The 25420-nt window shown below is 40.9% G+C and overlaps 1 protein-coding gene across 6 annotated transcripts in view; it reads left to right on the plus strand.

Moving 5' to 3' along the window:
* Positions 1–25420, plus strand: part of MYO1B (myosin IB) — a 114352-nt gene that overhangs the window by 2100 nt on the left and 86832 nt on the right. For all 6 annotated transcript variants that reach the window (XM_030488923.1, XM_030488926.1, XM_030488928.1 and 3 more), the window contains exon 2: positions 14367–14507. In XM_030488923.1, coding sequence (XP_030344783.1) covers positions 14373–14507 — 135 coding nt within the window. In that variant the 5' untranslated portion in view covers positions 14367–14372. The remainder of the gene's footprint in view (positions 1–14366; positions 14508–25420) is intronic.

Consider the following 25420-nt stretch of genomic DNA (forward strand, 5'->3'; position numbering starts at 1 on the left):
TCTGGCAAATGAGAGGAGGAAGTGGGAGAGAGAAATTGGAAAATAAGCAAAGCCATTAATTTTTCCCACTGTGCGCTCTTAAGAAACTGCTGGCAATGTACTGGAGATACTCTGCCTCATGGAAGTGTCATGGACTTGCTTCACATGATCCTCTGAGATCATCTGGTTTCTCTGAGCTTTGTGGGAACAGAAATTCCTCGTGTTGGAGTCTGATCTCATCTTCCTTCGGCAGCAGTACGAGCAGTGGCTTGGGAATCGGAGAGGAAGGTGAAGAAAACACAAGTGGGATCATTTGGAGAACAGCTTAGTGCTTGTGTAGGCCAATCTGGACACTGCGTTTCCTCTTTTCGCTTGCCCTATGTGGTCAGAGCTGGGACAAGCACTAACATACCCGCCAAAGTTAAGTGCTCTGTCAGCCTGCTAAGTGTATTTAAGTGCAGCTAACGTGTCAGACCATCCTATAAATCTTACCTTACCATCCTATAAATCTTACCTTACATTTCATTCATCCTTTTTACTGTGCTAATGAAGAACAAACTGAAATGGAAAATGGTGACTTGAGTGATGGTGTGCGTCAAGCTTGGGGAATTTCCTGAGTTTGATGAAAGACAAAAAGAAAGGCTTTTTTTTTTTTTTTTCCTTCCCTAATAGCTATGTACTTAGTCTTTTAAATTCTCAGAGCCTTCTAAGTGGCTTCTCCTGTTTGTTGGGGGAATACTGGCACAAAATGCAGGCAGGCTGCAGTGGTGATGGTCAGCCCTTGAGTCTGTAACCTGATCCACAGCTTTTTTCTTCAACTGGGAAAGGAAGTAACAGCTCCTGTTACACCCTTATGTAACCTCCCCATTCATATCCTCCAAAAAGGAGGAAATCGTAGCTCAGTTTCTGATGTATAAACTAACATCAAGGCATGCTTTGTCATAAAGAAGCAGTAAAGAACAACATTAATCTTCTTTTGTTTTGCAGTTCCTTGGGGGAAAAAAAAGGGAAAAGCAAAGATTTTTCTTTTGCGCTGATGGAAGGCGCTGCAACTCTTTGTCAGATGCTGTGACGTAGCTATAAGAAGGATAGTGAAACTGCAACAAGGGTCTTTTTATGACACTTTCCTAGTATGTGTGAGCATTAGTCTCAAAACACACACCCTTTACAGCTGTGCCCCAGTTTGCTTGTGGATTGTGAAAGCTTTGATCATTTGGTTTGTATGAGTCCACATTTTGGTGTCTGAACAAAGAGTGGAGTCCAGGATCTCTGGTTTTTTTATGCTGTTGGACTTAAGCCCCATCTTGGAGGAGAATGGTGAGGGAAGGGGAAGGTGAGGTTCTCAACACTTGCCCAGGTACTTTCACATATTTAAAATATATCAAAGAAGCGTAGGTGTTTTCCCTTTGAATAGGAGAAGTACCTCTGCTCACTGAGCAAATAAGAGACTTTCTATGGCCCTGTCTGGAGTTTCCAGCTTCCATACCTCAGTAGGGACGTTAGCTCATTTCTACACTTCCTCATCATTTTTGCCTTTGGTCTCCTGCCAAGCTGTTTTTTTCTCTGAGTGACCTCTAGTTCTTTACTTACCTCTCAGACCTGCCTCTCATCCTCCAGAAACCACTGGTGTATCATGCTTGTTGCAATCCTACCCTGTATCTGGGAGGCAGGTAACTGTGAAATGTGTGGTTTGATTCTCAGGGACCAGCCTGGCCTGTGACAGGCTCTTCTGGAGCACAGCTTTTATGTGTGGCCATTTCCAGTGATTTCTGCCATTTTTGATCCTTTGCTCTTTCTTTGAAGAAACTTGTTGTGAAACCAAACAGTTTATCTTGCTTTTTTTTTTTTACCTTTCTTTGAAGTAACTGTAGAGTGTTTGGAGTTGCTTGCAGATTTCAGACAAATGTATCATCTAGCTGCAATCCTAGAACCATCCAAATTGTTTTTTCCATGAGAAGGGCAAGTGGCATAGCTTTTAGAGAAAACTGCAATCTTTTTGTCTCTCCCAACTCCTTGTTACTGGGAAATTTCCCATTTGGTATCAGCAAGTAAACTTGTGTCCATTTCTTGTTCTATTTTAAGTCTGCTAGTGAAGTCACTGTGGCAATGAAAGTGTTGAAGTAGGAAAGACTGAAGTTTCAAACTATAGTTTCAGAGATGAAGAATTATCAAGCACCCTTTTCAGATGCAAACTGGTTGGTGAATCCTTCTCTGAAGAGATGCAGCAGGAGTAATGGACCTCAGAGGCAAGAGCAGCATCCTTTCCAGTGGAAAACCTATGCACACACAAGTAACACACACTAATGCTCCAGCTTTTGGGATGAAAGCAATCAAGAGGTGGCCTCTAGCCTGAGCAGCCAGATTTAACATTTCAGCAAACAAGCTGAAGGCATAAGATAAGGAATCCAAATATCCAGAGTCCCAAGGAGTGAGAAACATTTACTGTCGCAAAGATTTTCTCCTTTGCAGGGGAAGGTGTATCTTGGGGTTTAGGTAATTGCCTTGTCCTCGACATTGTGCCGTGCTGTCTCAGAATTGCTTTGGTGTGCATGTACCAATAAACTTTGCCTTGTTCTCCCTGTCTTGTAGAGGCAGAAGTCCTTACAAGAGTCTTATATTAGCAGAAATCCTTATGCTGTTGGGCAAGAGGATGATGAAAAGGAAAGATACCAGGAGGAAAGAAAAAGCATATAGGAAGAGGAAAAAGAGGAGATATAATCATGAGGAATAGATGCTGAGTAACAGAAGGGTTGGTGGGTGCTCTACTATCAGAATATAGATTTCTTTTTTTTTTTTTCTAAATACAGGCAGCAAGAAGAGACTCATTTTTCCCTACTGTCAGCAGAAAGCAGTTTTTAAAAGTTTATGACCGCAGCCTGGTCAGCATTGGTACAAGTTTCCTGGGCCCACAAATATGCTCGGTGTGCGAGTTCTCTAGATTTTCACTTTCTGCTTATTTTTTTCTGTAATTTTCCATGATTTTCATAGTTTATGTGCTCTAAAGCGCTACTGGGGGTACTTTGAATGAAGACTAAGAATAATTAAACTGCAGGATTTGCTACAATGGAAAGAGGTAGAGAGCAGTCACATCCTGAAATGTTTCTACTCTTTCATATGTGTTTTCTTTATGGAGTCCATTCTTCCTCATGTCTGCAAGAGCATTCTGGTGTTTGGGTATCTTTCTTTGTAAAGACTTGGCCTTAAGGTAACCAGTTTTTATGAACAATGGAGCATATGTAATGTCCTGATACTGTGCTTTAGTCTTTTCCACTGATCTTTGAAAATCTGCACCTCAGAAGTGAAACGAGGAGGAAGTGTTGAATTCTGTGTCTTGGGAAATCACAAGCAAAGGAAGTTGCACTTACTCTCTGTATTCTAATGCCTTTGTGTTAAAACAATTTGTAGGACAGTTAAGGGTGTCCTTTTAGATCAAAGAGGTATCCTCAAAGTCCTTATTGCATAAGGACTCTTTGGATGGCACTATAATGAGAAATTAGTTCTGCTTTTAGGAGAGTTGTTGAAAAGAGTGAAGTTGGTATAAATCCATTGTTCCTCTGCGGAAGCAAATAAGCAGTTTAACAGAGAGGCGCTGGTGACCCTGCGCGAGAGATGAAGAGGTGTTATTTCTTCTGGGACTCTGGGGACCAGTTAGCTGTCCACCAAATAGCTTTGCTAGAGCTTCGTGTTTGAGGGTGGAGAAAAAAGCTTTTTCTAGCAGAGCTCGTGCTTACCTGATGTGAAAGGAGGAGTATCTGGGATGTCTAACTTGCTGCAGCTCTACCTTTTCATCAAGAGAGGCTTGGAGAGAGGTGAGAAGGAAGATGGAAGGGTTGAAAGGCAGATTATTTTGGGGAGTAGTTAAACCTACAAGCTAAACAAGTTAAACCTGCAGCTAAACCAGTAACCAGTTGGTTACTTGAGTGTCTGAAAAGCCTTCCTAGTTTTTACATGTGAGAGTAGGTCTGTGACTGATGGAGCAGTTGAGCTCAGTCAAGCAGGGTAAGCTCAGGTGAGAGGTGAAACTTTGGAGAAGGAAAAAGAGTAGGGAAGGGGGTGAAAATGAAAATTAATTGCTCTCTTTGTGAAGGAATATTCCTGGTTATGGTGAGGAAATATCTCTACCATGATACCTCTGGACAGCCTTGGTTAACCCTGCTCAGCAAAGCTGGACTCACATAGGAGTGGGAGCAGGAATGGGCTATTGGCATGGCCAAGGGGATAGGGAAGCTGCCAAGAGGAAAAGGAGCAGTACTGGCTATGCTTAATTCAGAATGAGCCCTATAAGATGATCCTCTCAAAATATTTTCCTGTGAGGGAGAAAACATTTAAATTTAAAACCAAACCAAAACCTCAATAGCATTAGCACAAGCAACAAGAAGTGGATATTAGCTGACCATGAATAAATTTAGGATACACTTTAGGAACTATTTCTTGTGAAACATTAGAAGGCTGAGAAATCTCACTCTGGAGTAGTGCAGTATAGTAGTCGTGCTTGCATGATACAGTGGTTTTGGCTCTGGTCTCGGACATGCAGAACAGATACAGCTACTATTGCCATTGTTCAGTTCACACACTGTGAGGCTGCGGGAGTTAAAAGGACTCTGGAGATTACCTTCGGTGATCAAAGAGTGCAAGGCTGTGTTAAAACAAAGTTCACTCCAGGAGAAAATCTTCTGGCAAGCAAGGGTAGAGCTGGAGCTCCTCGTACCTTGTAACAGATTTCTGACACAGGGAAAACTTGCCTGTATCTCATGTGAATAGATCTTTTTGCTTCTTAAAACTGCCATGTGATAGTTTTCACTGAAACAAAGTGAGGAAAAACTCAATACCTGTGAGGGTATGTGGAGTTTTTCTGCTGTGAGATGGGCTTTTTTCCTTCTGTTGGAGGGAGGTGCTTTCTACTGATGTTTTAGGAAGGTATCCCTCCCTAAATCTGTGAAGTGTTACCATTTCATTTGGAAATGCCTTTGTTTATCATGCTAGGTGTTAATAAAAACACTGACTGCTGGCTTCTAACTTCATGGACATCTGGACAGGAGTGTGTTGAAATGCAGCTTCTTGAACTGCTCCCGTTGTCTGAGATATCTCTTGATAAGAGATACACAAAAATAGCTGGAGATACCTTAAATTAAAAATTGATGACTTTTATCCTGTGATTTCAGCTGTCCTGCTGAAAACTGGTCTTGAGAATGAAAATGACAAAACTATGGATATAGCTCAATACTTGAGAGAAGCAAGCATGCCTAAACAGAACATGTAATTTATCTAAGCCTCCTCTGCCCTTAAATAGATGCTTTTTTAGCTTGGGTTTGGGCAAATATTGCTTCCTCTTCCTGCAACACTTCCATCCAATTTTTTTATCCCCTCTCTCTCCACCCCCACCTCCCCCCAAATGGCAATGTTCTGCTGAAGAGAAATTAATGTGCAGAATAGACAGTGATGGCAAATAGTAGGGTGAAACCTTGCACTGTTGTGTTACCCTGGCAGCTAGTCCAGGGAGAAATGGAACTAATTGAGTCTGACTTCCCGCAGGTTTTTCTCTTGTGACAGATTGATTTGCAAAGAAGCAATAATTTCCATTTGAAGCTTTTATGCGGCTAGGGAATTTTGCGGAGCTGTTCTTCTGCAATGGCTCTGTGGTACTTAATAACAGATTTGCTTTCCTTGCAACCCATGTCTCTGATGGGATGCTTATGCTCAGATCTCCTCTCCTGCCTGCTTTTACATGTGGAAAATTAGATAATCTGTTGTCTTTACTCTGCTGCCCTTTGAATGAAATTCAGCATTAGGCATGTATGAGAGCATAGATATGTAGACCAAGATGTGTACAGCCAGCATGATTTGTCTTATTTTTATGAAACACTAGGCTATAAACATTCCAGAAGTATTTACAAATATTACAGGGAGCCCATCAGTGAGATTTCCAGGAGAGGGAAATTGCAACAGGCACCACTCAGGGGTGGTGTTCAGGTGACTTCTTTTCCTTCTGTTTTAAATGGAAAAGGAAAGGGAAGGGAAATGCACAGTGCTTTCAGCCATGTAAATTTTAGCTTCACGCAGACTTTTACTGCTTGGAAGAGAATATGGGTGCATGGAAACTTGGACCTTGCACTGTGGGTAACTCCATGAGTGTGATGACGATGCCAGCTGCTCTAGGAATCACAGGTATGCTCAGTTATCATGGGTGGCTTGATGGTGGGTAGACAGGGGCACCAAAGCCTCTTCTGGGATTTGGATTTCCTGAAGCTCCTGATTAGCTTTGTGTTTGGTTTTAAGTCTGGTTCAGTGACTGCTATGGGGACATTCTGTGGCTGTTTTTCCTTCTGCTGTTGACAGCTGAGTGAAGCTGTGGTGTTACCTCTTCTGTTCTTTCATATTCTGCATATCTTCAAGGCTTATCACTGACTGCTTAACAGGCAACGCACACAAGTATTTGAGGAGAAGATTAGCATTTACTCTAGTATTTTAACCCTGTAGTATCAAGACATCTCTTCATACCCACCTTACTGATGCGATATAAATTGATGTTTGCTCCAGTTGCCCTGCTACAAGCAGGCTTCTTTTGCCTGTGTCAGGCATATGTGGTTTATGTGCTGTCTGAAGGAAAGTGAGGGTTGCTCTCTGCCCATGTGCTTGTGTGGAAGGGAAGGTAAAAATCCGGTTATAGTAAAAGTATAAATGAAAGATCTAGCTTACAGCTGATTGCTGGATGGCTCCCAAAAGGAGTGAAACCTCAGGTGAAAAAATTGTTTTGACTTTGTGAGGGCTGGCTGGTTTTAAGTGGTGTTTTGTGAGGATCTGCTACTGGGGGCTCTTTTGAACGCAAGCTCTGGTGTGGTAGCAAGCTACTGGTGTGTGACATATAACAAACAAAGAAAATCCCCCAAAATAAATAAGCGCTACCTTGGTTTTTGTGCCTCTGTGCTGCAAGAGCTGTGCAAACAACCTTTGGATTGGGCTGGATCCCCCAAAGTTGGCAGAAAACTTAAGCGGCAGCTTGAAAGGTGAAGGTAATGAATTTAAAAGGGCACCCCCTGCTTAATGCAGTTAGGATATCCAGTAGTAAAAGCTAATTTTTGTGGGGTTTTGTTGTGTTTTTTTGGTTTTTTGAAAGAATGAGGGCGTTTTCCTTGTGTTCATGTTCTGTACTGCCAAAAAATCATGTTGTCTGAAGAACACTCTCAGTCTGAAATCTAGTCTTTGGTTTAGGGGAAGAAGGCAGGACCTTTGACAACTTCTGGTTTTTCAGTCACATGTTGCTCCTCGTTTTGAAAAAGATTCTAGAGTATCCTAGCAAGGTATGTGCCAAAAAGAGACCCCCCCCCCTTATTGCTGAATGATTCATCCTTTTCTGTAAATGGGCTTCTGGAATGGTTATAAAGCTCTGTGGTTAGGCAATGACTAAGAAAAGCCTAAAAGTAAGAAACCACCATGGGTCCTGTTTCTGCTGAAGTCAGTGGGAATTTAACCAAAATTTTGGATTGCAGACAGCCTTGTTAGTGAAGACCTATTGCCAGATGCATTGAGGCTGCCCAAGGTGTTCTCCCTATTAAACAGAAGTATTTTTTAAACCAGGAAAAAACCTGATCAGGCTTCAGCAGAAAAGGCTTCTCCACCTTTATAATCTTCGAAGCCAGTCAACAGAATCAAAAATGTGAAGGAATTTTTGCAGGTTAAATATGGATTACCAAATGTCTTTTGATTTATTTTAAGACTGTATGTTAGCAGGTACTAAAGAAGGGTGCCTTAGCAATGGTGAAGGACGCAAATGTTTTTCTGCAAACCTAGCGTGACGGTATGACTGACCCAGATGTGGTAAAGCAAGGCTGCAGGTTGACTTAGGAAATAGATCGACCCCTGAGCACAATTACTGGTGGCAGTTATTCTGTTGTGGTTGCAAAATAATTATTAGAAGTAATTTGAAAACCTGTACTGCTGTGATTATGAAGCAGAAATAGTAGAATAGATATACCCCACGGTGTCTTACAGCAGGTAATATCCATGCTAATGTTAATCCAACTAGTATGCAAAAGTAGCAGAAAATAGCCTTAGAGAAATGCAAACACAACCCCTCAGTCATTCGCCCATGCTCATCAATTAGTCTTCTATTAGGGAAGAGAAGGGGGGTAAAGCTGTATCTATCTCCTGCATGCATGGCTCAGGTTATTTTGGCTTTGCAGTGAGGTACCGGGCACCTTTTATGTGATATGAGTGGTGCATAGTATAGTCGTGTTGTGAAGGATATGAACAGAAGCACAGAAGAGGCATCTCTCTCACTTTTTGGGGGTTAGTGATGACTGATTACTGCTTAATGTAGATTGTAACCAAGTTGATGTAAAAATAAAAAACTCAGCCAAAACTCCCAACAAAAACCCCCTAATCAACCCAAAAATACTCGCCTCCTTAATAAACCCCAAAGAACGCCAGCAACAACAAGCACAGCTCTCCCCTCTGCGTTTATAAAGGACCTGAGTCTTGTCAATGAAGAAAATTTCAGCCACTGTTTATGTCAGTAGGAGATAATGTCCCAGAGAACAGTTTGTCCACGTCCTAGTGAAATCTAACTACTACGCTATCAGTTATTCTAAACTGCAGCTAAGCCTCTGTTGTTGAACTACTAAAAGATGACATTGCTTCATGTGGTTGCAGCTGTTTGCTGAGCTGTGCTTTAAGTAAGTGGACTGTTTGTTTCTTGAAAATTACCCAATCTTCAGCTAAATGCTAGGCGTTGGGCAGCAGGAGCCAGCGGAGCATTTGCTTCTCCTATGGAATTCTGCTGGACAAATCTTCTGTCGTCTAAATGGCAATCGCTGGTGCGCAACCCTGTCCTAATCTGATGTTGCTAAAGGGCCGTTCCCATTTAGCTGATGCTGAATGCAAACATTCCTGAAGTCCTAAATAAATATAGCCCGTAAAGCCACATTTTCGTTTGAAATTCACTGAAGCTGTTGTGAAGTACTCAAGGAATCTGGTGCACATGCATAATGTTCAGTGCCTACAGAAAATAAAGAGAAGTTACACAAGGCTTTCAAATAATACTGATTGCTTGGTAGGTAAGATGTGAGAAACATTAGCTAATTCAAAGCCCCAAATTATAAACCTTTTCAGTTTGAAAAACACTGGTTTGTTCAGTAGGACTGTGGGAGGAAAAGAAATTCAGAAGATATTCAGACATTGGCCTAACCAAAGCGAAAGATGGAGAGTCAGAGGAATCATGTTAGTTCTTTAAGCTGTTGCAGTATCTATTAACATTCCTTCCTGCAGCCTATCTCTCAGGTTTCTCAAGTCACATTCTTGCAGGAAGAAATCATGAGCTGTAACACCGTGCTATTTTATGGTGCTTGTTTCTTCAGCACATGGATGGTGACAGAGCAACAACATCTGTGAGCTGGGCAGGAGGGTGCAGGTGTTCCTAGCAGGCAGCAGATAGGAAATGCTGGGTACACCGCTCCCCTGTAGCATCCAAAGACTAAAATGTTAGGGGGTCTGGAGGGAAACCAACGATTTCCTTTGGATGATATCAATGTTTTTTCATATATGCTAATGTCAGGAAATCTAGCTGTGTGTGAAAAGGGCACTGTAATAGTTCAGCTGCACAAAGGCGTTTCCGATGAACTGGCACCTTCTGTGCATCACTCAGAGGCCAGTGATATGTGGAGTTTGCTAGGCAGCAGAAGAGCATGAATCTAAACCCTGCTTCTTGTTAAATTGGTACTTAGGCTTGTCATAAGTAGTGCAGGACAGCTGTGGTCCCTTTTGCTTTTGTTTGGTTCAGGTAATGACAGGCCCTCCTAGCTGCTTTTTGCAGCAGTGGCCTGACAGTGTCCTCGCTCTGTGTGGGCTGATTGCTCCCTGACAGAGAAAAAAGGGAGCGAGTGGGCAAGCATAATTACAGCCTGACAGGGGCTCGGCATCAGACCTAGAACATGGAATCGGTTTGAACTCCACTATTGATTTACTGATGGTGCAGGTTGTCCATGTTAACTCTTAGCAAAGAGAAAGGTGGTTATTTTCTACAATGAGTTGGTGGTAGTGAAACAAAAGGCCTTTTTTGTGGGTTTTTTTTAATAGTCAGAGCTCAAAGCCTGTATCGGGTACGTCTGTTGTGTCAATTTTGATGGTAGGGAGATTGTACTTTTGCTACGGTACCACAGAAGAAAAATGAGCTACCTCTGCAGTAAGTGGTAATTCCAGTCCAGCGAATGCAAATGTGCACATTTATAGGAAGCTGCTGACAGTTGTTGCTGTTTTACTGTATGAGGCTGATGTGGAAAACCTTGGACAATTCTCTAACATGCTGTATGCCAATAATGGGGTATTACTTCATTTCTCCCTTAGAGAATATGTGAACTTAATTGTACAAGGCTTTTGGGGTTTTGTCTATTCTCTGTATCATCTTCTATTTATAGTTTTCATTAGCTCTTGTTTCAGGTTGGCCGATGGTAAGACTGCTCTGGCTGTGGAATAGTGGAATTGTTAATTTGCCATCCTTGTGGCTAAGAGGGACAAGAAGGTTTTAGGTTTAACTGACCTACGTGGATGGCAGCCCCAGGCCTTGCAAGTAGTAGATGGAATTGTCTGTGTTTCAAAATGCTATGTGTAGCGTGGGAGTGTGTGGATAAAAGCATTTTACAGACTTCGCGTGCTCCTCCCGAGCATGTTGTCCAACATAAAACAGATCAAGCTGTGAAGGATTGCTGAATAATGTGTTTTCATTTTTCTGAGAATGGAAATGTGTTGAAAGTTTTCTCACTCCGTTGAATTAATGCCTAGATAGGAGACCAAAGTGAGGAAGAACAGATTTGGCAAATGGAGAGCAGGGAGATGTTCTGAAATGCTGCCGATGTTTGCTTTAGAGTTAAGAAGGGTAAATCTGAGAGAAGGCTTAAGTGGGTGTGGGAGAGATCAGGGAATGTTTGAGGAAGAATATGACTTGCAGACTGCAAGCGTTACAAGAATTTTGGGATTTTTGCTAAGCTAATTTGTTGCTATATTAATAATTTGCAGCTGCAATCTTTATACAACACTTGTTTTCCTTGATGTTAATAGAATGAGGTGTTGCAGTCACAAAAGAAAGGTATTAGGTAAATTGAGGGAGTACCACTTATATTTTGAGGTTATTTTTTTATTGACTTTCCAGTTTGGAATTACGGCACAGTTCAAATGGAGCCTCACAGAAGTACCTCCATCCACCTTCTTCCGTTCAGCAATCTTGGTTTGAAAATGACTAAAGGTGTCCTTGTTTTAAAGGACACAGCCCGTTCTGGTTTTTTCCTCAAACCTAATTTCCTGTTTGCCAGTGTTTGCTCTCTCAACAGCACAGCTGTGGTTTCAGTCGTTACTGATCTCTCAGGCACTGGAGCATGTTTTGGTCCCATTCCTCTCATACTTTGGGTTCTTGAAATGATTCTTGAGAAACATTCATCTTTTTAAAGGTGCATGGATACAAGCATAGGTAGAAAGCACTTATTGTATGTCTTGCTCTCCAAACTGTGGCGATCACGCTGTCACCAGCACTGGTGGGAAAGGATTTCCAGCTGCAAGGCATCTTTGAATATATGGCAAATACAAATACTTGGACATGGATTTGGATTCAGTTTCTGAGCTTAGTGACATATTGCTAAAAATCTTGACTGAAGTTTAGTCTTGCAATGTAGGAAGGGTTTGATTTTTATTTTTTTTCTGTGTACTGCTGATTTTTGAGGGTTTTTTTTAACAGCTACTTTTAAAATTGGTATTTGCTATTTTGAAAGTGCTGTATATATTCATTTAATAATACTTATACGAAATTCAGTTATTGATTAAATTACATCTAGTTGCTTAATATATGTTTACACATTGTTGGCTTTTCTTAACAGTGCTTTTTTTCCCACGTTACCTCAGATAGACCATCAAATTATCCCAAAAGCTTGCTAGATTTCCCATTGCTGTTAGGTAAACCAGAGCAGGGATTACGATTGGATTCTGCCAAAGTGGGGGCTAACGACATTGGTATGGCAGAATACTCTTAAATTGAGCATCAGTGCATGAGGCAGTCTTCAATGAATATTTTGCAAAGGCTAAGGTACTGCAAATGTTTTTGAGAATTCAGTGTTAAATGAGCTGTCTAGGTATATTGTCACCTATGTTTCTAATATTTTCTAGCTTGCAAGTTAATGGAAAGATTTCAACCATAGTATGATACTACATTATTGTGGAAAAAAAGTAAGTTGAAAATTAACCTTTGACCATAAAATGGAACTTTTCAAATGTATTGGTAAACTGATATTTGTATACAACTCTCTGATCCAGCTTTTAGTAGTAGCTATAGTGTCTTTTTGCACCTCTTCTGCAAAATGTGCCTCTGAGTTTTGGAATATGTGAATGTTCTTGATGGGTTTGGCTGCTCTTGGTCTTGAAATTCCCAAGCAGTGATGCATGAAGTGTGGTAGGCGGTATGTAATTTCACAATGGTAGATGAGGTATGCTACTTAGAACTTAAATTTTAGGTTGAAATTGCCCATATTAGGATTTTTATGTTGTCTTTTTTTTTTGTTTGTTTGTTTGTTTTTGGCTATAAATCCAATATTTAATAAGTTCCATACTTAAGAAGGAGCCTTCAAAAATTTTTTGAGCATTAGTTGAGATATGGGAAGTAATTAGGTCATTGAAACAAGACCAGTAGTTTAAAGAATGTGTCTTAATGGGATGCAGAAGTTGAAGATACTTCTGAAAAGATTTTGGGAATGTTTAAAATTTTGTTGGTGATTCAGAGAGGTGAACTTTTAAGAATAAAAGTATCTTGCTCTACAAAAATATTTGTCCAGTGTTTTTGTTTAAAATAAAAGCTCTCTTGTTTGTTTAGCAGAGTTGACTCAGCTTTGGTTGGTTACCATAGTTCAGCACTGTTTTTGCATTTCCATGTGAATTTCTAGTAATTCCCAGGCTTGGTTCAGGTTTGGGGGGGTCTTGTTGTATCACTTCCATTAGCTGCCTGTGGAGCTGTGTTTCTCTTCGTTGAATTTGGAAAAACATCAAACACAACTTAAGTCTTGATCTAATATCCCTCAAATGCCACTCACTGCTCAAAAAATGAAATAACATGTAGTAATGCGGTGGTTGTGGACAGAAGCAAGAGATAAAAGGCTTTGCTTGTTTTAAATTAGTTATCTGATGGATAGCTACTATGGCAAGTTAAGGCTGATTGTGGGAGGTATTGTATAAGGTCTTTGAGAAACAAGAACAAATATTTAGAATTAAAATAATGCTGCAGTGGTAGAGGGAGAGAGGACAGCCTGATAGCATTTCATAGCTGTGAGGTTACAGCTGACTGGTAAAGTTCTACTGTTGTTCTGTGTAGCTGTAGCTGTGCAGTAGCTGGTCCTTGGTTTGTGTTGTCAGCAAAGTTGTTCTCTCATCTCTGGTTCCCTGTTTGCAGGCCGCCAGTGCCAATACATCCATTTTTCAGTCTTGTCATGAAAGCTGAAAGCAGTAACTGTGTGACTGAAGTTTTTGAGGAGCTCGGTTAATCTTCACTAGCGTTTGGATCGGGAGGATAAATGCCTGTAAGGATCAAATAGGTGTTGAGTTTTGGCCTGACCTCGACTTCTTTGTCTGAATTACTTCCTTTATCAGACTTGGTGACTTTGTTCCTGGTCCGCTGTTTAAGCCCAGCTTCTGCCTTTTGCCACTCCAGTTATAGTGATGCAGAGTCTCCACTTGTCAGCTGGACTGTTGCTGCCCAACAAAAATGCTTCCTTAAGCAATAAAATTAAAAATAAATCCACAACTTAATTGAAATGAAGTAATTTGGTGGCCTCGTGTAACCAAGAAGAGTTAAAGAGTGGTGCCGTACTGGAATATAGGCACTCCTAGAGTACAGGGTTTGTGAATTAAGGTAACAGAGTGGGTTTTTTGTCTCTGAGTGGGTTCACTTGGTTTCCATTTACAAGTGGATATAGTTGGAGAAAAGCAAATAAGGGTGAGAAAGACATTCAGATTAGGGCATTGAGACATTTAAACCCTAATTTGATACACTGGCGGTGTTGATGAAGCTCTTAATAAAACTTAGGTTTGTGTACTCATGAACACTGTTGAAATAGTCCAAAAAATTTGGATGTGGTGCCCACTGGAATCTTCATTCCCATTTCTTGCGGTTTTGTATTTAATGTATAGTGGACCAGAAGGCATTGTTGACACTTAGAAGTTAAAGTTTTGGAATTGTCTGGACTACCTGGGTTGATGGAACGACTTTGAGAATGTTTCTTGGAAAAATCATTTCAAAGCAGTGTCATTCAATGGGTTTTTCATTTGTATTCCTTAAATAGTGTTACTGGATAATGCCTGTGGATAATTAGAATAATTTTGAGTTAACTTTGCTCTTTGTCTTCTTGTTTCTTTCTTTGCAGGAGAAAATGGCCAAAATGGAGGTCAAGACGTCACTTTTGGATGACATGATAGGAGTGGGAGATATGGTGCTTTTAGAGCCACTTAATGAAGATTCATTCATCAATAATCTGAAAAAGCGCTTTGACCACAATGAAGTATATGTGAGTATATGTTAACAAATAGCATCCTACAAGGAGCTGTGTTGTAATTATTAAAATATGTGTTTATTTATAAGGAAACACATAGACTGAATGCCTGAACATCATCTATTATATTAGGAACATTTTTAACCTTTCTTTTGCTGCAGTCTTTCCTGTATTGCATTGTTTGCATTTGATCTTTTCCATTTGGGATACTTTTTCTTGCACAACATGGTGCACCTCTGATTTTCCTAAAAAATAGTTCCAGAACTGATGATGACAATAACTTTGATAGTCCTCTTGTCAGGGGACATTGCAGTTACAAATAATTCACTTACAGGGAAGGCACTTCCAGGATGTGAGAGCAGGTTGATGTTGAAACAATACATGCTTGGAATATGCTCAGGCTAGCTTAAAAGTTGCCTGCTATCTTAGATTTGCAAAAGAAATGTGTTTATTAGAATGGTTGGACTTTAAAGTAGAAACAATGATCTTGGATATATATGGAACTAATCCAAATCTTCAGGCATATTAATCTAGAAGTGATGATAAGTAGAGAGATGTTGTGAACTGACAGTTGAAACACAGGCAGGGAATGAAGAGAAAAACTAATTCCAGTGAAGCCTTTAATTTCCTGCTTCATCTTTGTTCCATTTTTGTTAAAATGTGCACAGTACTGTATCTGTTGTACTGCTGAGGCTGTGAGAACTTAATGATGTGTAGAGACTTTCCAAGACTGCTGGTGAAAGATAAGTCTTTTAAGAGTAAAGCTGAAATAGTTAAGGCAAAGCATAGCTACAATCTGCAAGTGATTGTCTGCAGCTTACTACAATCAAACAGATGTGGTCTGTACTTAATTATAACTTAGCCCTCCCCCCCTTTTAATTTTCAGCGTGTCTATATATATTTCTGCTTCTTGCTAAGCATTTGAACCTTCGTGGTTTCATTATACCTTTCGTTTTCCACCATCTAGTATGGGAGGACTAGTGTTATTTTTGTTTACTACTTCCGTCCCTTAGTTATAGTTCGTGCGTTTGTACCTCTGCTATTCACGGTTTGCTGCATCTTTCTGCTGGAGTAATTCCCCTAGTCAGCTGTGCCTGTTCCCTTTTCTGTAGGCATTAGCTTGGTAATACGGCATTGCACATATCTGCTATTGTATCACCTCCAACTATTTGCTCCTTAAGTTTGGGCTGACAATTTAAAACAAGACAAGGACTCTCAGTATCCATTAAAGCCTTGTTGGAGAAGAAGCCAAACCGATCTCTATTTGTAAAAAGATTTCTTCCACAATGGTTAAAAAACCACCTTACTGATACCTTTGAGAGTTACATTTCCAAAAATTTGTGTCTTAGATTTTCCTTGTGGCTTGAAAATGTAGTCTGGTTCCTCTTGATAACCCTTAAATTTTCATACAGGCAGGTAGATACCAGGCTCCTCTTTGCTGCTCTTTCATCTTGCTTTTGGCAAGTCCTCCATCATCTACAGCTGCAGTGGCAGCCTGTTCTGGGATTCAGAGGGTTTTTTTAGTCAGTGCCTTGTATGATTAAAGTGTTTCACATCAGTTTTAGGATTAACTATATTCCTGATACCTACAGTAAAAGTGAGTGTTACTGAATCGTCTCATTTCACTTCAGTTCAAGAAAATATGAAGGAGAAGAAAAGGAAAGGGAAATATTTGCCTAGAGATTGAAGAAGACAATCTCTACCTTGCCCACTCTTTGGGTCATATTTGAAAGTTCTGCTTAAAGCATTAAGGGTACAAACCTATTCTGTGAGGTTACACTAGACTACACAGTCTCTTAAAAATATTGCTGTAAGTCATATGGGAATGATTTCTCATGGTGTTTTTTTTTTTTTCCACTGTGAAGTACTATGGGTTGCAAAATATTTAATTACATGTTTCTACTTAATTTAGACTGGATAGCTTTTTCTTGAAAGAAATCAGTTTGAATGACAAATGGCTAATCTGTTTTATTTTTATCTGTTATTAAGTGCTAGGCTGACAACCATTTTCAAACACACAATTCTTTGAGACTGTGACAGTGAAGCATGTTATTCCCCCCCAGGTTCTGATTCAGCTGGTCCTGGCACTGACATGCAATGTAATTAGCTGCATTATGTGCTTTGGCAGGTGATACAAGGTGTCACACTTCTCTTGCAATGTAGGATCCTTTGCCTTGCAGGTGGGAAAGCCTACTACTTAAATGTGCTCTCTTGAGAGGTGTGAACTGTTGCCAGAACCAAAGGAGTTTCTTGGTGGTGTATTTTTTGGTTAGTTTCTTTTTCTGTTCTTTCTTTCTTTCCTGAATCATTCTGTTTGTTGCACCATCATTTAGCCTTTTTATCTCCAGGGTTTTTTGATCACATGAGTAGTTTGTTTGGGGTTTTTTTAAGGTCTTTCAAGTACTGTTTGTGAATCCACACTATGAAGGCAAAATATTGCAGATCTTTGCAAGCATTAAAACATTCACTACATCAGGGGTGGAAAGAATAGATGTTTCTGTCTGTGCCGCATGCTGCTACCAAGTATGTTACTGACACTGCATGGTTTTATTTACTAAATCACTTGAGGAATATTATCTCCTTTTCCTACCAGTTGAGTTCTGCTGCCCTGCAAATTTCATGCTACTCTTGTGTATTTTAGAAAACTTTTTTTAAAAGTAACAGTTGGAATGGTGCTGATGGTAACAACCACGTTAGTTTTCAACTGCAAACTCTTCTCCTTATTGCAACCCACTCTCTTCTCCCCAGACTTCACCCATGAAAACTACACTTTCTGTTTCTAGACTCAGATGAGCACAATGAAGCCTTTGTTCCATCTGGAAGTAATGTTTATTTTACCGTGTAAAATCCATAGTTTGCATGCTATCCCGGGGAAACCAAATTGGACTATTAAAGCGCTACTGTTGGTGCGTAAAAAAGACTGCAGATTTCTTCAGGTCTAACGAGCTACATACACAAGCTGACCTCTCAGGATCCTTTCTGAGGGCAGTAGGAATGGGTTTGTCCTTTTATGGCTCAGTTGTTGGGTTAAGTTCAGCTCTTATGTCAATGCTCCATTGTAGGCATTACCAAAAGTTGTGTCAAAGTTTAAAAAACTGTGTCAAACTGAAGCCATATGAATGGGTTGAAATGTTTCTACAGCAGTAAACCAGGGCTTACTCAACATCAGTTTCTAAGCAGTTTCCTGTAGACTGCCAGCTATATCTGTGCTACATATGTTAGTTTTAAAATGGAGTTGCAGTTATAACCTTCAAAAGGGTTTGTTGTGAGGAATGATTTCTGTTATATGGACAGCTTTGAAAATGCTGTAAAGTTGGCCAGACATTGCATAATTGTGTTAGCCTGTCTTCATGGGTAAACCAACAAACGGGGCTTATAAGAAAGAAGGGAACAAACTTTTTAACAGGGCCTGTCAGGATAGGACAAGGGGTAATGGTTTTGAAGTAAAAGAGGGCAGATTTAGACTAGATATAAGAAAGAAGTTTTTTACATGAGGATGGTACGATACTGGCACAGGTTGCCCAGAAAGGTGGTGGATGCCCCATCCCTGGAAACATTCAAGGTCAGGCTGGATGGAGCTCTAGGCAACTTGATCTAGTTGAAGATGTCCCTGCCCATTGCAGGGGGTTGTACTAAATGACCTTTGAAGGTCCCTTCCAACCCAAACCATTCAATGAGATGTGAGAGTCAGATCGAGCCATCAGTGAGCAGTGCCAAATCTCTCCCTGAAGCCAAAGATTACAACTGGAAGAGAATACAATTTTTGTCTTCTCCAGTCTCTTTAACAGTAGTTATGCTTGATGCTGACTGTTTGATGTTGGAGATCCCAGTGCCAGGTCTGTTTACCCCTTTGAAATTGCAGATCTTCTCTGTAGGAGCTCCTTTTCATGAGAGCATTGAGACCTGGATCCCCCAACAGCGCTCTTGTATCATCCTGGGTATGGTCCCTATAAGACCTTCAAGAAAAACAGCAAAGTTTCATGCCATGGTGCAAACAGGGCAATAAGTGCACTCCTAACAGTTAGAGGACAGACTACAGCTTGGTTACCTGTTGTTCAATTTTATGTATATTTGATGGAAAGTTTAATGGACTTGGGTGTTGGGTTGCATACCAGAGCGCAAAGCTGGAGGCTGTGCCTATAAAAATAAGCATGAAGGCTGGTGGAGCTGGAGCTAGGCCAAATATTCTACTAAAGACCATCAGATTCTGCAGTAATCTCGTGCTGAGTGGCTTTGGGGGGAAGGGCTCATTGGGTAACACACATGTGTTAATTGGAAATGGGAATCTTGGAGTTTAGTCATGTCTGGAAATGTGTGGGGTATGTCTGACCAAGAAAAATCTCATTAGAAAGCTGTGATTGTTTATTTTGTTCTTTTTGCAACTCTTAAACTTTTCATTGATGAAATCTGCATTGCTTTTTCACAAAAGTTCTGAAAATATCACTTACAAAAGCGTGAGAGCTTTTCTGTAACTTTACAAAGCCAAATGCGGCTCATTTTTACATGGGCAGTGCAGTTAGCAAGTAGGAAGAAACCACAATGCTGATTATTTGAAGGTTCCAGGGAGCAGTTTGTGTGGTTAAAATGTGTGACCCATGGACCGCTTGGAAAACTTCAAATACATTCATAAAATTCAGTTTGTGTGTGACTGATGAATTTTGACTTGTTCTGTTGAACTCCGTCCTTGAACTTCTTATTTTCTAGTTATTTTTTTTTTTCTAAGTTGGCTGAAATATGCTGAACCAATCCAGCTCAGCAACTATTTCTAGTTTGTATTTTGGGGTGCTGACAAATGAGGGGGGGGGCATCTGTCTATATGTGTATTTACAGTGACTCATGAATGGTAGAGTTTTGGGATAAATTGTAGTGTATGTATCAGTCTGAAACTCATTTTGGTGTCGGGTTTGTTGCTTTGTGAGGCGTGAGGAAGCAGCAAGGGAGGTGTGAGGAGTCTGGAGGGGAGCAGAGCTGCGTAGGCTCATGGGAGTCAGCCTTTAAAGGCCAGATACAGCTTTATTCTGCTGCCCTGCACATTTTTTCCCTGAAGTTATGTTGTTTCTTGAAGTCTTCCCAAATTTGCAGAGGTCAACATTTTGTTCCTTACAACAAAATGTTTGTTTGCTTTTTTTGTTCTTACAACAAAACAGAATCTTTCTCTGATGTCAGCATTTAATTTGTGCGTGGAGTTTGTGGGCTGCTTTGGGCAGGAACAGTTTTATGGTACTGAACACATGTTGTTTTATCACCAAGACATGAAATATTTGGCATTCCAGTGTGATAACTCAGTGTTATCTGTTTGAGGTAGCATCCTTGCAGCTGCTTTCTGGTGGTGTGGCTGTTGTGATGTGCTTGTTTCACAGACTGAGCTGCTTCCTGTTGATCTTTGCTGTTTTAATATTTTAGAGGAGTAGCCTTTTTGTTTCTGCCTTGACTTTATTCCACTATGTCTGTCTGTATTATTGATTCACCCCTTTTTCAGCTACCCTTACAGTATTTAGGAGCTCACTGAATTGCTGTCAAGCATAGTGGCTTTGTTCACACTCGCACCTGGTATTCCAGATGCTGCATTTGGAAGAAGAGGGTGGGGACAGAATTACGGTGAACGAAACCAATTGCCTTGGTTTGCGTCGGCTTTGTGTGACTATCCCTCCATATAACTTCATTGCTTTTGCGAAGAACAGAGTTTTGTGATATTGGGAGGATGCGAATGGAGCTTGCTGGAAAAAGCTGCTGTAATATAAGGAAGTGATTGTTGAAGTTCAATTTTATTCTCAACTTTTTTACTTTCTGATGTCAGCATGATCATGTTGGTCTGTAGAATGTTGTTTTTGAGGCCAGTTGGAGTCCTTTGTTGGATTTTGAAGAGGGCTGTTGTCCCCTGCAGTTTCGGGTATGTCCTAGCTGCATGCATGCCTGTTGGTATCAGGTCTGTGCCTCTGCAGGAGAGTCTGTATGCCTGCCAGACCCAGCCCTGCTCTCTTGTGCTTCAGTGTATTCACTTGTGTTTATCCAGTGATATCCAGTGCGTCCAGCCTGGACTGCTGGTCTTCCTTTGGGAGCTTGACGTGAGTTGCAGGTGTCTGAGTCATTTCTTTGAGGCAGGATGGTTTAAGAGCAGCCATCCGTCCGCCTGTGATGGGAGCCCAGAGGACCTGCGCTTCCTCCGATCTTCTTCTCATCCTCCCTTGGGGGATGTCTGTGTTGGTCTGAGCAATTTTCCCATCAGTGCCTCAACATTTTCTCTCTTTGAGGGAAGCTACTGAGTTGTAGTAATAATATTGTTGCAGCTGCCACAGGCTAGGACCTTGAAGCCTGCTGCTTCTCCTTCAGATGTGAAGAAGGGCTTGTGTGCCCAAGGCACATCTTTTCCCGGGATAGCCTGTGGGCTGAGAATTAGTATTCTGCCTCCCTGTAAATTTTGCTTTGCTTGTTATCTAGATAGAAATCCTGTTGCTCCTCTGGCCAGCTCTGGTAAAACAAACTTTTTAACTTGCTCGGAGTCAGGAGTAAAGATTTTCACAGCCAGCAGGTTGGTTGCTGTGCACCTTGAAGTGCCTCGTGGGAGGAGAGTTACTTATCTCAAGGCAGCGCTTTGTTTCTTTTCCTTTTTGTATGGCTCCCACGATTCTGAGCATAGCATTTAAGACAGTTGTTTGTAGGGCTGTGTGCAGTGCCTGTAGAAAGGAGGAAGAAAACATTATAAGCATTGTAGAAAATTGTATGCATATTGTGGGCTCCATGTCAGGATCTTCTCCTTCTGACACTCTCTTTGTTTTTTGCCTCTGATGTGACACTTTGAAAAAAGAGAGGAGGTGATGTAGGAAATGCCTCCTGTAGGGCCCCAGGGACTGTTATGGCGTTGGCTCTGCTGCAAAATGGTGTGAAGAAATCTTCACTAAGGTGATGATGACATTTTTGGCATTTACTGGTCGTTTCAGTGTACGTTACATGAAATAAAAACAGTAAAGGAAGATTAGTGAAAGATTAGCAAATAACAGAAATAGAAGCAAAAGTGTCCAAATGCTGTAAAAACATCGTTTTCACCCTGAAGAATATAGGTTAGTCTTGGCTGCAGGATGGCAGAAGCCTCTTTTCGCACACCTCCCACCCCCATTTTATTCATGCAGAATAGTGAAATATTTCTGCATGAGTGCTCTTGCTAATGTTTTCACCAATGAGTTCTTGGCACAGGTGCTATCCAGTCTCCAGCTACTGTTTGCTTACGATAACAAGGCTTCAAGAGAAGTGAGCAAGTACTGACGTTCTGGAGTATTTAAATGCTATCTTTAAATGTCTGCTTTGGGTTGACTTCCTCATCACTTACTTTACAGGTTTTCTCTACAATTTCATTCTGTGTAGGAATTCTATTTGTATAAAAACATCCCAATGTAGTCAGAGGAGCGGATGGCTGAGATGATTAATCCGCTTCTTCAATAACAACATTAGAGTCTGTCATCATGATCTTGAGGTTAGCAGCAATATTCACTGAGCTGCGGAGAGATTTCTGTGCCCTCAAGAAACTCGGAAGAGAAACCTCATAAACTGTGCACATGCATCCCCTTTAAGTACTCGTTTCAACTTGCCATGTGGGTGTCTCTCTGGGAAATGATCTGCCCTTACTTCAGGGCTTGGATCTAAAGCAGGTTACAGTGTGATTAAGGGCTTGATCCTGGCTGGCACGAGTTACCTGTAGCTTGTTCAGACAGACTACTGCTGTTTGCACAGGGACTTGCAGGATCAAGCCCATGTTGAAGAATAATTTAGCAGAACATAGGTTGCCCGTGTCATGATTGTTTGCTTTGGGATATAGATACACACTTCTGCCTTTGTGTTACCTGTTTGAGCTTTATTTTTTGTGTCTTTTTATGAGCTGTCAGTGTACTTGTGAGACATACTAATGCTGAATTTTGTCCCCTCTAGCAGTAAGATGGTTTTGCTTGATCTGTGGATACTGTTGCCTCTGTTTCTTCTTTTCCTTGATTTCTTTTTCTTTTCTTCCCTTCCCAGTTTCAGGAACTCATCCAGTGCTCTTCTATGTAGTTTTCTTTACAGTCTTTACAGTCTTGTACAGGTTTTACAAGGCTGTCTATCATGATTAATAACTGCGTTAAGCACATACAATAGCTTACCAGGATTTGGGTTATTTTTATTACAACATATAGACTTTGACCACTTTATTTCTGGGGCTAAAATGGTAAGTCCGGGAGGGTGGTCTTGAGCCAGAGAGTTTTAGTCATCATGAGGAACAGGCTATGTTTGTTTAGACATCCAGTATTATATTTCTTCACATGATTAGAAAGGACTCCATCCAAACTAGAGTGAAAAATAGCATCAAGGAGAAGGAGAGGTTGCTCCATATATATGTGTATATATATACACATATGGAGAGAGAAAGACTGCTTATGAGAGTCTGGTTTGTATTTTCAGTTTACTGCAGACTAGCTTTTGGAGAAATAGCATTGGCCTCACTTCCAGGGAGGGGGGTGGAAATGGCTTTCTTGTCTGTAGCAACTCTCTGATTACTGTGGCCTCTTTAGAGCTGATCAGGAACTTTGTAGAGATGCTGTATTTGCTGGAAAATACGAATGAGAGGAGACAAAGCATGGAAGTTTCTTTTGCTAACTAAGAATTAGTGCTGTATGATGCTGTCTGATGCTGCTGTGAACCGTTACTGGATGTGGGAAAATCCACACAGAAGCTCCTGTTCGAGGAAACTTTGTTAGTTCCTGTTGTTTCCACTTGATCATTGCTCTTTGGGATCCTGGGCTTGTGTTGTACCTGCATAGTTGCTTGCCAATGGTACGCAGAGGCTCTACTTATGCTTCCAGCTCACTGAAGCCCAGCATTGGCTCAAGGCAAAGTGCAGCTGCATGGCTTTGGATCACAGGTAGAGTCTATTTTGTATGTGCTGTCATGAATCAGTGCAGGCAAACCATGGAGTATTACAGGATGAAATCCTAGTTTGTCTGTTTCAAGTACCCAGCCCATCCCACTCCACCAAACACCTACATTGCGATACACAGTAATACAGTAAATCAAAGCCTCAGAAACAGTAATGGTCTAAGGTGGTTTTGCTTTTAGTCTTGGTGTTACTCTTTTCCTTATTCTTCTTAAACGTAGCATCTTGCAACTTCACGAGTGTTGCCAACCTGAAAAAAACCACAAAGGACCAGAAGCAGGGTGCATTTAGCTATTTTATTGTGGCCAACCACAGTGAAAAACGAATTTAAGCATGCAGCATGATCGTTCAAATAATAGATGATATTTTAATAGGGTACTGATCTAGTTGCTACTGTTTATTAAAATGAGAGATTTCATGACAGAGTAACTTTGCAATGTTAAATCTGCCTGCTTCTGTTTGAGTTTGAGACAGTTCAGAGAACTGGGAACATGTAAGTACAGGCTTCCTCTTATGAGCTGGCAGGATCCAGAACCACAGTACTTCAAGCAAGTACAAATGAAAATGAGTATTATATTAGAAATATAATTTTGCATATGTCACATTAGAAAAACCAACAAAACCCAAACACAGCTCCCCCCAGCAAAGAAAACAGTGCTGCCCAAGCCGTGGTTCTGGATTTGTTCCAATAAAATCTAGTCACGCTTCTCTTTGATCTTACTTTAATGTCTCTCATTTCAGTGAATTGTTTTAGTGGCATGATGTGAAACTCTTCAAAGTCATAGGAACCCAATACATTTGAGCATTATCAATACTAAGGAAATGTGCCTTATGCATATCTGGAGTATTAAAATTGGTCTGCATGAATGGAAGAATCAGCATCCACACTAGCAATCTTACTTTACTAGAATTCTTTGTTTTCTATTTCTGTTCTCCAGTGTTTAAAAAAAAATAAAATAGGGCAACCTTTTTGGCCCCTGGGAATTGAGCACACTTGCAGGATACATTAGCAGTTGGGCGTTTTACAGCTGGAGTGACTTGTGTGCAGTAGCAATTTTTCTGGCCTGTTACTATCTGCCATGGGTAAGCAGCAGTGGGTTTGTTTTTAACAGAGCTGACAAAAGTGATGTAGAGTACACTTCCAGGTTTGCAGCAAATCTGTGTAGGTGCTTGATGATTTTAAACTCTGAAAAAGGTTGCTTTTGCCACAAATCCAGAGGAGCTTTTAAAGATATGGAGCAGGCTGTACAATAACTCCTATGCTGCAGCTTCAAACTGCTGTCTATAATGTTCCCTGGCTTCTGCAGCTGCAGTCGTCTCTCTTCTGGGTCCTTGGGGTATTGCAAGAACTTTACCAGGAGGAGAAATAGCTTTATTAATATGCTGTATCCCAGGGTGTGAAATATTCTCCCATAAGCTCTACTTAGTGGTGTTGTAAAAGCTCGCCTTCTTGAGTTGGCCTGTGTTGCCTCTTCCCTGTGTATCAGATTTTACTACAGTGCTTGTGTGTCCTGGCTGCAGAGGTGTTTGCGGACCTTTCCCTGCACTCTCTGTAAGGGTTTTGCAATCTCTCAGCTGAAAAGGTCCACAGAGGTTTTAGGCAGTTTGCCAGTTTCTAGCAATAGCTTTCCCCAACGCTTATCTGGGAACAGGCTACTTGCTGCCTATAGGTTTCTCCCAAGCAATGGGAGTCTCCTATCGTCTTGCTAGTTCAGCCTTCCTCTTTAGATAGTCTGGAAACTGCTTAGATTAGAAAGGCACAGGCGGTTTTGCAAGGCACATACAAGCTTGAAGTAGCAGCAGTATCTTGCCCCAAGCGGTTACGTTGGCTTTTAGTCCTATGGGGAGAAAATCAGGCGTCAAAGTGTCCTGGTCATTGCATCTCCAACAGTACTTAGAGGTGATGTGTAACAGATATTATCATCTTTTCCAGTTGAATTGTGATTTGGAATTTTCTTCCTGCTTGGGGTGTTAAACCCTTTGCTGAACAGGAATGAGTTGTATGTGTTGTTTTGGTGGAGAATGCAGA

Source organism: Strigops habroptila, chromosome 5 (genome assembly GCF_004027225.2).
Source record: "Strigops habroptila isolate Jane chromosome 5, bStrHab1.2.pri, whole genome shotgun sequence".
NCBI lineage: Eukaryota > Metazoa > Chordata > Aves > Psittaciformes > Psittacidae > Strigops > Strigops habroptila.